The following is a 12,162-nucleotide window of genomic DNA, read 5'->3' as shown; positions in this document are numbered from 1 at the left end:
AAAGACTGTAAAAAGGAAGGAAGGAAGGAAGAAGTAGAAAGAAAGAAAGAAAAAAACAAGAAAGAGAAAGAAAAGGGGCAGAAGGGAAGGAGGAAGGAAAGCAGGAAGTAGGAAAGGAAGGAAGGAAGGAAAGAAGGAAGGAGGGAAGGAACGAAGGAAGAGTTTTTCTGGCTGTGGTCTCAAAAAACAGAAACTTCAGCTGCACAATGGCAGCAAGCTAATGCAATCTCTCTTTTCTTTCAGATCAAGGAACCAGGAAGCTCCTGGTAGCACAAGATGTTGGGTTCAGACAAGTCCATGGCATTGCAGAGAGGAGGATCTTACCATTTTGGTGTGGGTAGTAGACCGAGACATCTCAGTGCTTTCCACTTCAACTCCTTTCCGCTTTGCAGTAAACCATTTCTTGTATTCTATTTGCACCTGGAAGTTTCAAGAATATAGAGGTTACATTACATCCAGAGCTTGTGCGAAAGAAAGGACCCTAAAACGGGAGGCTAGAGGTACAGATGCCAAGCCCTACCTTCTGCTATTCTTTCAGGGGTTTTGCATGCAGTCTTGGCCATGCTCATGCTGGTTCATTTTATTCAAATTAAACTTTCTCAGCTATGGAAAGGGTGCTTGCTAAGTGCCAGGCATCATAAGGGCTCAATATATGGTGATGATGATGGATTATGATGATGACGATGATGGTGATGATGTAGGTGGTGATGACGATGGAGATGATGAAGGTGATTATGGTGATGATGATGATAATGGAAGTGATTATGGTGATGATGAAGGTGATGATATGATGTTGATGAAGATGACAATGGTGATATAGGTGGTCATGATGATGGAGATGACGAAGGTGATTATGGTGCCAACGATGGTGATAAAAGTAATTATGGTGAAATATAATGTTGATGAAGACAATGATGATAGTGGTGGTGGTGATGATGATAATGATGAAGGCCACCTTTTATTGAACAGAAGCGATCTTCCAAGGAGCCCTGGTGGTGCAATGGTTAAGCACTAGGTTGTTAATAAAGGTTGGTGGTTCAAACTCACCTAGAGGCTCCACAGAAGAAAGACCAGGCGATCTGCTTCTGTAAAGACTACAGCCTAGAAAATCCTGTCATGCAGTTCTACTCTGTGACATGGGGTCAATATGAGTCAGAATCGACTTGACGGCACCGAAGAACAAGTTACTTTCCAGGCACTTTATATGCAATTTCATTTAATCTGATGAGGAAGAGTGTTCCTCTCACCCTCAATTAATGATGAAGAAGTTGAGGCTCTTGGAGGTAAATTGACTTGGCCATGGTCGCACACCCAACATTCAAAATCTTGTCATTCTTACTTCAGAACTCTAGCACTAACCACTCTACAACCGCCCCTTGTGATCCCATGAATTGCCTTCCTTGAACCTCCTTAACGTGTTAAAGATGACTGTTAAATGGTTAATAATCAGCATTATTTTGCCAAGACAAGTAAGTTGTATTTTACTTCTTCTGTGTGTGGGGAGTACCAAGCACTCAGAAGGCACTAAAGAATTGGAAAGGAATTAAGAAAGTGGAAAACTGGTCTGTTGGTAACCAGCATCTGAACTGCCGTTACTTCCATTCAGTCTCAAAGGACAAAGCCAGGAAAGCTCTTCCTAATCTATGTGAAGAGTAAAATTGTGATAATGACCCTCAATGAGAACTTAATGTCTGCCAAGTACTGTGCTGGGAGATTTATATTGCATTATCTCATTTAATCCTCAACACTGTAAGGTAGATATTGCCACATTTGCAGATGAAAAATCTGAGGCTCAGAGAGGGTAAGAAGCCCATCCAACATTACACAGCAACATACTCAGTGGAAGAACTTGGATTAGAGCTAAAGTCTCTATGAGCTTGTGTTGTTGATGTTAGGTCCGAGTCAGTTCCAACTCATCGCGGCCCTATGTAAAACAGAACGAAACCCGCTGCCCAGTCCTGTGTCATTCCACAGTTGTTATGCTTGAGCCCACCATTGCAGCCACTGTGTCAATCCATCTTGTTGAGGGTCTTCCTCTTTTTCACTGACCCTCTCTACTTCGTGCCTTTGAATTGTGGTGTTGGTGAAGAACATTGACTATACCATGGACTGCCAAAAGAAAGAACAAATCAGTTTTGGAAGAAGTACAACCAGAATGCTCCTTAGAAGCAAGGATGGCAAGACTCCATCTTACAGACTTTGGCCGTGTTATCAGGAGGGACCCATCTCTGGAGAAAGCAGAGGGGTCAGCAAAAAAGAGAAAGACCCTTGATGAGATGGATTGACACAGTGGGTGCAATAATGGGCTCAAGCATAGCAACAATTGTGAGGATGGCGCAGGACCGGGCAGTGTTTTGTTCTGTGTGCATAGGGTGGCTATGAGTCAGAACACACTCAAGGGCACCTAACAACAACAACTACTTTACCAAGCACGTCCTTCTTCAGGGGTTGGTCCCTCCTGATAAACGTCCAAAGTGTTTGAGACAAATCTCGCCATCCTTGCTTCTAAGGAGGATTCTGGCTGTATTTCTTCCAAGACAGATTTGTTCGTTCTTCTGGTAGTCCATGGTATAGTCAATATTTTTCGCCAACACCACAATTCAAAGGCATCAATTCTTCTTCAGTCTTCCTTATTCGTTGTCCAGCTTTCACATGCATATGAGGCAACTGAAAATACCGTGGCTTGGGTCAGGCGTGCCTTAGCCCTTAAATGTAACATCTTTGCTTTCCAAAACTTTAAGGAGGTTTTTTGCAGCAGATTTGCCCAGTTCATTGTTTGATTTCTGACTGCTGCTCCCACGGGTGTTGAGAACTTGTGGTATATTGTCCCAAATAGTCCAATGTCCCTCCCAATAGTACACTTCCCTACAGGAGGATTATTCTTTCTCTCCAAGGTGAATTCAGGTATGGCCTATGACTTGCTTTGGCCAATGGCATGAGGGCAGAAGTGATGTGTGTCACTTCTAAGCAGAAGCTTCAAGAGAGTGAAGCTGTGCTTTGCCTTGATCTCTTTTTCCTTGGCCATGAGATCACCCATGTTCTACACCAGGGCTGCCCTCTCAGCCTAGATCCCAGAGTGAACGCAATGGGTAACAAATCACAGGTATGTGGCACCAGCAAGAAATAAACCTTTACTGTTGTAAACCACCAAGATTGGGGGAGGGCTAATTGTTTTTTTTGTTTTGTTTTTGGTGAAAATATACGCATCAAAATGGATAACAATTAAACAATTTCTACAGGTACAATTCAGTGACATCGGTTACATTCTTCAACTTGCACAACCATCTTTGCTATCATTTTCCAAAGTATTCCACCATCATTAACAGAACTCACTGCCCTCTAAGCTCATCTAATCTTTTGAGTTGCTTTTGTCAATTTCATCACTTACAGAGAGATAATTCTTTAAAAGAGCACAATGCTCAAGGCAAACATTCTTTACTAGTTAAGCTAAACTATTGTTTGGTGTAAAGATGATTTCAGGAATAGTTTCAGTTTAAGGTTTAAAGATTATCTCAGGTATTCATCCAGCCTCAGTGACTCCAGTAAGTCTGGATTCCATGAGATTTTGGAATTCTGCTCTACATTCCCCTTTGGATCAGTAGAGTGCTATTTGTTCTTGCAGCGTAACTGACCTTTATTCTGACTGTTACAATGCTCTTAAGACGTATATTGCGATGCTGAAAAGATGAGGCCCAGAGCACTTGGCAGACCCTCTCCATAGAATCCAGGCAACCCAAAAATGCAAAATGAAGGATGAGAATATGAGTAGCTATTCCATAAGATTTTGGGGCTATCTAGCAAGTGAGGAAATAATTAGCCTTACCTGGCGATTAAGGAGACAGTGCACCACGAAGAGCAAAACTCCCTGCAGGACATTGATGATGGTGAACATGTAGGCAATGACTAATCCAGCTGTCTTCCCTACTGCTTCAACCATAAAAAAACCAAGGCCCCAAGAACAGCCCAGGATAAATAGCTGAGCAATGGCTTTAAATGTCATGACTCTGGGGAAAAAAAAAGAAAAAGAGTAATGAAAACTCCATTTATTAAGGACTTAAGGAGTTCTAGGGTGATGTAAAGAGTTAATCTCTCAGCTACTAACCAAAAGCTTGTTGGTTTGAACCTACTCAGAGGTGCCTCAGGAGAAAGGCCTGGTAATCTACTTCTGAAAGGTCACGGCCACTGAAAGCCCAGTGGAGCCCAGTTCTACTCTGACACACGTGGGGTCGACATGAGGCAGAACGGACTGGATGGCAACTGTTTTTTTCTTTTAAACAATATATTTTATTTATTATATTTGGAATATATATATATTTTTTTTTATTCTGTTATGTAAAATACAGTATATAAAATCAATATTATTGTATATTATATAGCATATAACAGAAATATTTATAAGTAAACAAAATAACCTCTTAATATAACAAGCTTTCCGACTCATAGCAACCCTCTAGGACAGAGTAGAACTACCTCATAGGGTTTCCAAGGAGCGGCTGGTGGATTCGAACTGCCCACCTTTTGGTTAGCACTTGAACGCTTAACCACTGTACCGTATATGGTCGCTATGAGTTGCAATCGACTCAACGGCAATGGGATAACAAGATTTCAATGTAATGTAAATATTTTAAATATGATATAAATATTTATATCAACATATTATACTTCTTTTTGTTGTCGTTAGTTGCTATCAAGTCAATTCCAACATATGGTGACCTCATGTGAGCACAACACAACTGCTCCATAGAGTCTTCAAGGCTGTGACCTTTTAGAAGCAGGCCTATCTTTGGCGATGCCTCTCGGTAGTTTGGAACTGCCAATCTTTCGATTAGTAGCTGTCTTAGTTATCTAGTGCTGCTATAATAGAAATACCACAAGGTGATGGCTTCAACAAACAGAAGTTTATTCTCATGGTCTAGGAGGCTAGAAGTCTGAATTCCAGGGACCAGCTCCGGGGGAAGGTTTTCTCTCTCTGTCATCTCTGGGGAAGGTCCTTGCCATCAACCTTTCCCTCATCTAGGAGCCTCTCAGTGCAGGGACCAACGGGCCAAAGGGCGCACTATGTTCCAGGTTCTTCATTCTTGGTGGTAGGAGATCCATCTGACTCTCTACTTGCTTCTCTCTTTTATATCTCAAAAGAGATTAACTCAAGATATAACCTAATCTTGTAGATTCAGTTCTGCCTCATGAACATAACTGCATCTAATCCTACCTCATTGATATCATAGGGGAAGTCTTATGGATTGAATTGTGTCCCCCCAAAATGTGTGTCAACTTGGCTAGGCCATGATTCCCAGTATTGTGTGACTCTCCACCATTTTGTCATCTTATGTGATTTTCCTGTGTGTTGTAAATCCTACCTCTATGATGTTCATGACCCCCACATGTCTGTCAGTTTGTCGTACTGTGGGGGCTTCCATGCTGCTGTGATGCTGGAAGCTATGCCACCGGTATTCAAATCCTAGCAGAGTCGCCCATGGTGGACAGGTCTCAGCTGAGCTTCCAGACTAAGACAGACTAGGAAGAAGACCTGGCAGTCTACTTCTGAAAAGAATTAGCCGGTAAAAACCTCGTGAATAGGCCCGGAACATTGTCTGATATAGTGTTGGAAGATGAGCCCCCTGGTTTGGAAGGCACTCAAAATGCGACTGGGGAAGAGCTGCCTCCTCAAAGTTGAGTACATCATGCTAGGTAAAGTAGAAGGTCAGTGAAAAAGAGGAAGATCCTCAACAAGATGGGCTGACAAGTGGCTGCAACAATGGGCTCAAGCATAACAATGATTGTGAGGAGGGTGCAGGACCGGGCACTGTTTTGTTCTATTTTTCACAGGGTATCTATGACTCGGAACTGACTCCACCGCACCTAACAACAACAACATGATATTAGTGAAGCAGGATTAGAGGCAGTTTATTAACGAGGCAGAACTCAATCTATAAGATTAGGCTATATCTTGAGTCAATCTCTTTTGAGATATAAAAGAGAGAATCCAGGAGAGAGGTGGGGGGACCTCATGCCACACAGAATGAAGACCCAGGAAGGGAGCACATCCTTTGGATTCTGGCTCTGAGAAGCTCCTAGACCAGGGAAGATTGATGACAAGGACCTTCATCCACAGCTGACAGAAAGAGAAAGCCTTCTCCTAGAGCTGGTGCTCTGAATTCAGCTTCTGGCCTCCAAAACTGTGAGAGAATAAACTTCTATTTGTTAAAGCCATCCACTTGTGGCATTTCTGTTATAGCAGCACTAGATAACTAAGACAGGTGGGATTTACAACCCACAGGAAAATCACACCAGATGACAAAATGGTGGACAATCACACAATACTGGAAATCATGGCCTAGCCAAGTTGACACATATTTTTGGAGAACACAGTTCAATCCATGACAGTAGCTGAGCACTTAACTGTTTGTATCACTCAGGAACTTCCTATATATAACCCATGGCCACTGAGCTGATGCTGACTCATTTTTTTTCAATCATTATTTTTAAATAGTTTGGGTCAGCACCCATGAGAACAGAGTTGCTATAACCAAGGAGAATGGACTCCAGAAGTGGGTGGATTCTTGGGGGACAAACAGATGATGTTGACAATCTTGGCACTAATTTCATATGAAGACCGTGTCACACAAAGGAGACCCTCGATGGATGTCGGCTGTGTAAACAAATGAGGCAGTGGAAGAAAAAAAATTTTTTTTTCGAGAGTCACTTGAAAATCATAGTTTTTTACATCTTCTACAAGTTCTTCTCTCATACTCTTCCTCTAGTACCAGGAAAATCTATACCGTATTTTCTACAGGCATCTTCCCAGGCAGGGTGGTCCTGCAGAAACATGATGTAAGGACAACTCTGTGGATACTACTGAGTATGTTGCTTTCTTACCTGGTATTCTGAATGGTGGAAACTTCTTTATTGAGGGAAGAAAGTTTGCTTTTCAAAATCCACAGAACTATGAAGTAGAACACCAAGTTTATCTGTGGAAAGTGTGAAAAATTGGCTTAGAATTTTTTTTTTTTGCAGTCCATTACTTGCCACCTAACTTGACATGATCACCTCCCATCTGATGTTTGTCAGACTGTGATGGCTTGCCTGTGACTGTGATGCTGGAACTCTGCCACTAGTATTTCAGGGGCATCCATGGTGGACAGGTTTTAGTGCAGCTTCCATGTTAAAACAGACTAGGAAGAAAAGCCTGGTGATCTACTTCTGAAAATTAGCCAGTGAAAACCTTATGGGTCGCAACAGAATAATGTCTGATATAATGCTGGAAGGTGAGCCTCCTAGGTTGGAAGACACTCACAATACACAGTGCCTGTACAACGGACTTGAGCACACCAACAACCATGAAAATGACACAGGATTTACCAACGAATTGCACGTGGCATGTGAGAGAAGGAGCAGAGTGAGGTGATTCCGGGGTTAATAAACTAAGGACTCAGGAGGAAGAAGGTTCCACCAATAGAATTGGGGAAAGAGCAACTTGGAAGAAGAGATCAAATCAAGAGTTGGTTTTGAACACTCTAAGATGCCCATGAAATACTCAAGTTTAGATGTCAGGTTGTTATTGTTATTGTTAGCTGCTGTCTACTCAGCCCCTGGCTCACGGCAACCCCATGCACAATGGGATGAAACGCTGCTCAATCTCTTGCCATCCCCAAATTGGACTGCTGTGATCCATAGAGTTTTCGTTGGCTGATTTCTGGAAGTAGATCACCGGGCTTTTCTTCCTAATCTGCCTTATCTGGAAGCTCTGCTATAAGCTGTCCAGCATCACGGCAACCCTCAAGCCTCCTCTGACAGATGAGTGGTGGCTGCACACGAGGTGCACTGGTCAGGAATAGAACCAGGGTCTCCCACATGCAAGGCGATAATTCTACCACTGAGCCACCACTGCCCCCTTTAGATGTCAGATAACCAGGTTGGATCTGTAAGTCTGGAGTTGAGAAGTCCAGGCTGGGTGCTTACATTTGGGAGTTGTCAGGATAAGGTAAGTACTGAAAGCTATGGACTGGAGGAGATCACAAGGGAGTGAGTGTAGGTAGGGAAGAGAGGAAGTTTATGGATCAGCCCTGAGAGCTCCTATACTGACAAGAAGAACCCACACAGGTGGCTGAGCAGGAGCAGTCTACACTCTAGGGCCCATGGGCCAAATCCAGTATGCATTCCATTGCTTGTTTTTGTAAATAAAGTTTTATTGGAACACAGCCACACGGATTCATTTACATGTTGTCTGTGGGTGCTTTCATACTGACTTACAACGTGCTTACATATTCACTTGGCTACCTGATGTCTAAAGCCTTGGGTGACACAAACGGTTTGCACTTAGCAAGTAACCGAAAGGTTGGAGGTTCAAACCGGCTCCGAAACACTGTGGAAGAAAAGGCCTGGTGATCTGCTTCCCATAAAGACTGTTGTTAGGTGTCCTTGAGTCCATTCCGACTCATAACGAACCTATGTACAACAGAAGAAAACACTGCCTGGTCCTATGTCATCCTCACAATCCTTACTATGTCTGAGCCCATTGTCGCAGCCACTGTGTCAATCTATCTCATTTAGGGTCTTCCTCTTTTTCACTGACCGTCTACTTTACCAAGCATGATGTTCTTTTCCAGGGACTGCTCTTCCTGATAATGCTTCTAAGGTATGTGAGACGCAGTCTCGCCATCCTTGCTCCTAAGATGCATTCTGGCTGTACTTCTTCCAAGACAGATTTGTTAATTTTTTTTTTGGCAGTCCATGTATATTCAACATTCTTTGCCAACACCGTAATTCAAAGGCATCAATTCTTCTTCGGTCTTCCTTATTCATTGTCCAGTTTTCGCATGCATAAGAGGTGATTGTAAATACCATGACTTGGGTCAGGTGCACCTTAGTTCTCATGCATTTTAAAGAGGTCTTTTATAGCTGATTTGCCCGATGCAATGTGTCATTTGATTTCTTGACTGACTGCAGCCTGAAAAGCCCTCTGGCATAGTTCTGCTCTAACACTTGGGGTCACCATTAGTCAGACCCGACTCAACGGCTAAAGACGACAACAGCAACAACCTGATACCTAAACTTGAATATTTCATAGGCATCTTAAAGGTAGTGTGTTCAGAACTGAACACTTGCTAGGGAAAGTCTAGCAAAGACAGTGTCTCAAAGGTGAGAGATGGATCATGTAAGGTTAAATTTCCTTATCTTTATCTCATTTCCACTTTAACAGATCAGATATGACATTCTCTGTGAGCAACTCAACTCTGTTGTTGCTATTGTGTGCTATCAAGTGGATTCTGACTCGTAGCTACCCTATATGACAGAGTAGAACTGCCCCCAAGGAATTTCCTAGACTGTGATCTTTATGGGAGCAGATAACCAGGTCTTTCTCCTGAGAAGTCGCTGGGTGGACTCAAACCACTGATCATTCAGTTAGCAGCTGGAGTGCTTAACCGTTTGTGTCCCCAGGACTCCTTAACCCAGCACTAAACCAAAAAACATCCATTGCGGTTGAGTTGATTTTGACTCATAGCAACCCAATAGGATGAGCAAGACTGCCTCATAGGGTTTCTGAGTAGTGGCTGGTGGATTCGAACTAGGGACCTTTTAGTTAGAAGCTGAGCTCTTAACCACTGTGCCACCAGGGCTCCAGTGCTAGCACACCAATGTACTTGCTCCTGGTTACCTACCAAGATAATGACGGCCACCGGTGCCATGAAACTCCAGATGAAGCCTTTATCAAGTTTCAGCCAGCAACTGTTGAAAGAATGGAAAGCATTAGCTGCCTAGTCCTTGGAAGGAGACCAGTTACCAGTTGTCTTCAAGCTGATTTCATATAGCCTCATATATGAAACAGTCTGCGTTCAAATCCCACCTTCCCTCCCACCCACCAATTAGGCAAGTTACCCAAACGTTGGTGCTGCAGCCGAATAAGTTGAGCTGCTGCTGGTAATAATACTAATGTGTCTTGTTGTTGTGAGAGTTCAGTGAACCAACAGTGTTGTTAGATGGTGCCAAGTTGGCTCTGATTCGTAGTGAACCTATGTACAACAGAAGGAAATGATGCCCAGTCCAGCACCATCCTCACAATCATTGTCGTGTTTGAGCCCATTGTTGTAGCCACTGTGTCAATCCATCTCATTGAGGGTCTTCCTCTTTTTCGCTGACGCTCTACCAAGTGTGATGTCCCTCTCCAGGGACTAGTTCCTCCTGATAATGTGTCCAGAGTACATGAGATGAAGTCTCACCATCCTTGCGTCTAAGAAGCATTCTGGCCATACTCCTTGTAAGATGTATTTGTTCATTCTTCTGTCAGTCCATGATATATTTGATATTCTTCACAAAAACCACGATTCAAAAGCAAAGATAACACTTCGATGACTAAGGTGCACCTGACCCAAGCCATGGTCTTTTAAATCACCTCATATGCACGTGAAAGCTAACAGGCATCAAGCCTTAAAATAGTGCCTAGCACTTACAACCATTAGATACCATTACTATCTGGACTTGAACACTGTACATACATACATACATACATATATATATATATATAAACCAAACCAAAACCACTGCCGTCGAGTCAATTCCGACTCATAGCAACCCTATAGGACAGAGTAGAACTGTCTGGTAGAGTCTCCAAGGAGCGCATGGCAGATTCGAACTGCTGACCTTTTGGTTAGCAGCTGTGGCACTAAACCACTATACCACAAGGGTTTCCATATATATATATATATATATATATATATCCCACCTGAATTTAGAGACCATCTGAAGAATAGATTTGACGCATTGAACACTAATAACTGAAAACCAGACGAGTTGTGGAATGACGTTAAGGACATCATACATAAAGAAAGCAAGAGGTCATTAAAAAGACAGGAAAGAAAGAAAAGGCCAAAAAAGATGTCAGAAGAAACTTTGACCACTTGGGTGAGTGGCGTCTGGGGTCTTAAAAGCAAGCAAGCAGCCATCTGAAGTGCGTCAATTGGTCTCAACCCACCCGGAGCAAAGAAGAATGAAGAATACCAAAGACACAAGGAAAATATAAGCCCAAGAGAAAGAAAAGGCCACATAAACCAGAGACTCCAACAGCCTGAGACAGGAAGAACTAGATGGTGCCTGGCTACCACCAATGACTGCCGCAACAGAGAATTCCTGATGCAGCAGGAGAAAAGTGGGATGCAGACCTCAAATTTTAGTAAAAAGACCTGACTTAACGGTCTGACTGAGACTGGGGGGACCCCAGAGGTCACGGCCCAAACTAAAACCATTCCCAAAGCCAACTCTTCAGGCAAAGATTAGACTGGACTATAAGACATAAAATGATACTGGTGAGGACTGTGCTTCTTAGCTCAAGTAAACACATGAGGCTACGTGGGCAGCTCCTGTCTGGAGGCGCGATGAGAAGGCAAAGGGGGAAAGAAGCTGGTTGAATGGACACGGGAAATACAGAGGAGAGAGGAGAGTGCTGTCACACTGTAGGGAGAGCAACTAGGGTCATATAAAAATGTGTGTATAACTTTTTGTATGAGAGAACGACTTGAATTGTAAACTTTCACATAAAGCACAATAAAAAAAGAAGAAACTCTGAAACTTGCTCTTGCACGTAGAGTAGCTGAAGCGGAAGGAAGAAATGAGGAAGTAAAAGAGCTGAACAAAAGATTTCGAAGGATGACTTGAGAAGATAGAGTGAAGTATGATAATGAAATGTGCAAAGACCTGGAGATAGAAAACCAAATGGGAGGAACATACTCAGCATTTCTCCAGGGGAAAGAACTGAAGAAAAAACTGAAGCCTCAAGTTGCAATACCGAAGGTTTCTATGGGGAAAATATTAAATGACACAGGTGACATCAAAAGAAGATGGAAAGGATACACAGAATTATTGCATCAAAAAGAATTGGTTGACACTCAATCATTTCAGGAGGTAGCATGTGATCAAGAACCGATGCTACTGAAGGAAGAAGTCCAAGCTGCACTGAAGGCATCGGTGTAAAACAAGGCTCCAGGAATTGACAGAATACCAGTGGAGATGTTTCCACAAATGGAAGCAGCGCTGGAAGCACTCACAAGTCTGTGTCAAGAAATTTGAAAGACAGCTACCTGGCCAAACAAATGCAAGAGATCCATATACGTACTCATTCCAAACAAACGTGATTCAACAGAATGGGGAAATTATGGAACAATCTCATTT

At 42.8% G+C, this 12,162-nt stretch overlaps 1 protein-coding gene across 1 annotated transcript in view; it reads right to left on the bottom strand.

The window, feature by feature from the left end:
* Positions 1-12,162, bottom strand: part of LOC100655219 (adhesion G protein-coupled receptor E4-like) — a 73,575-nt gene that overhangs the window by 4,185 nt on the left and 57,228 nt on the right. Inside the window, exons 12-15 of the mRNA XM_064280429.1 lie at positions 9,660-9,726; positions 6,877-6,968; positions 3,824-4,004; positions 325-420 (exon numbers count right to left, since the gene is read on the bottom strand). Of these exons, the coding sequence (XP_064136499.1) occupies positions 325-420; positions 3,824-4,004; positions 6,877-6,968; positions 9,660-9,726 (436 nt within the window). The remainder of the gene's footprint in view (positions 1-324; positions 421-3,823; positions 4,005-6,876; positions 6,969-9,659; positions 9,727-12,162) is intronic.

The sequence above is a fragment of the Loxodonta africana genome, chromosome 3, assembly GCF_030014295.1.
Source record: "Loxodonta africana isolate mLoxAfr1 chromosome 3, mLoxAfr1.hap2, whole genome shotgun sequence".
Classification (NCBI taxonomy): domain Eukaryota; kingdom Metazoa; phylum Chordata; class Mammalia; order Proboscidea; family Elephantidae; genus Loxodonta; species Loxodonta africana.
The sequence above is the reverse complement of the archived record's forward strand: the minus strand, read 5'-3'. Positions and strand labels throughout refer to the sequence as shown.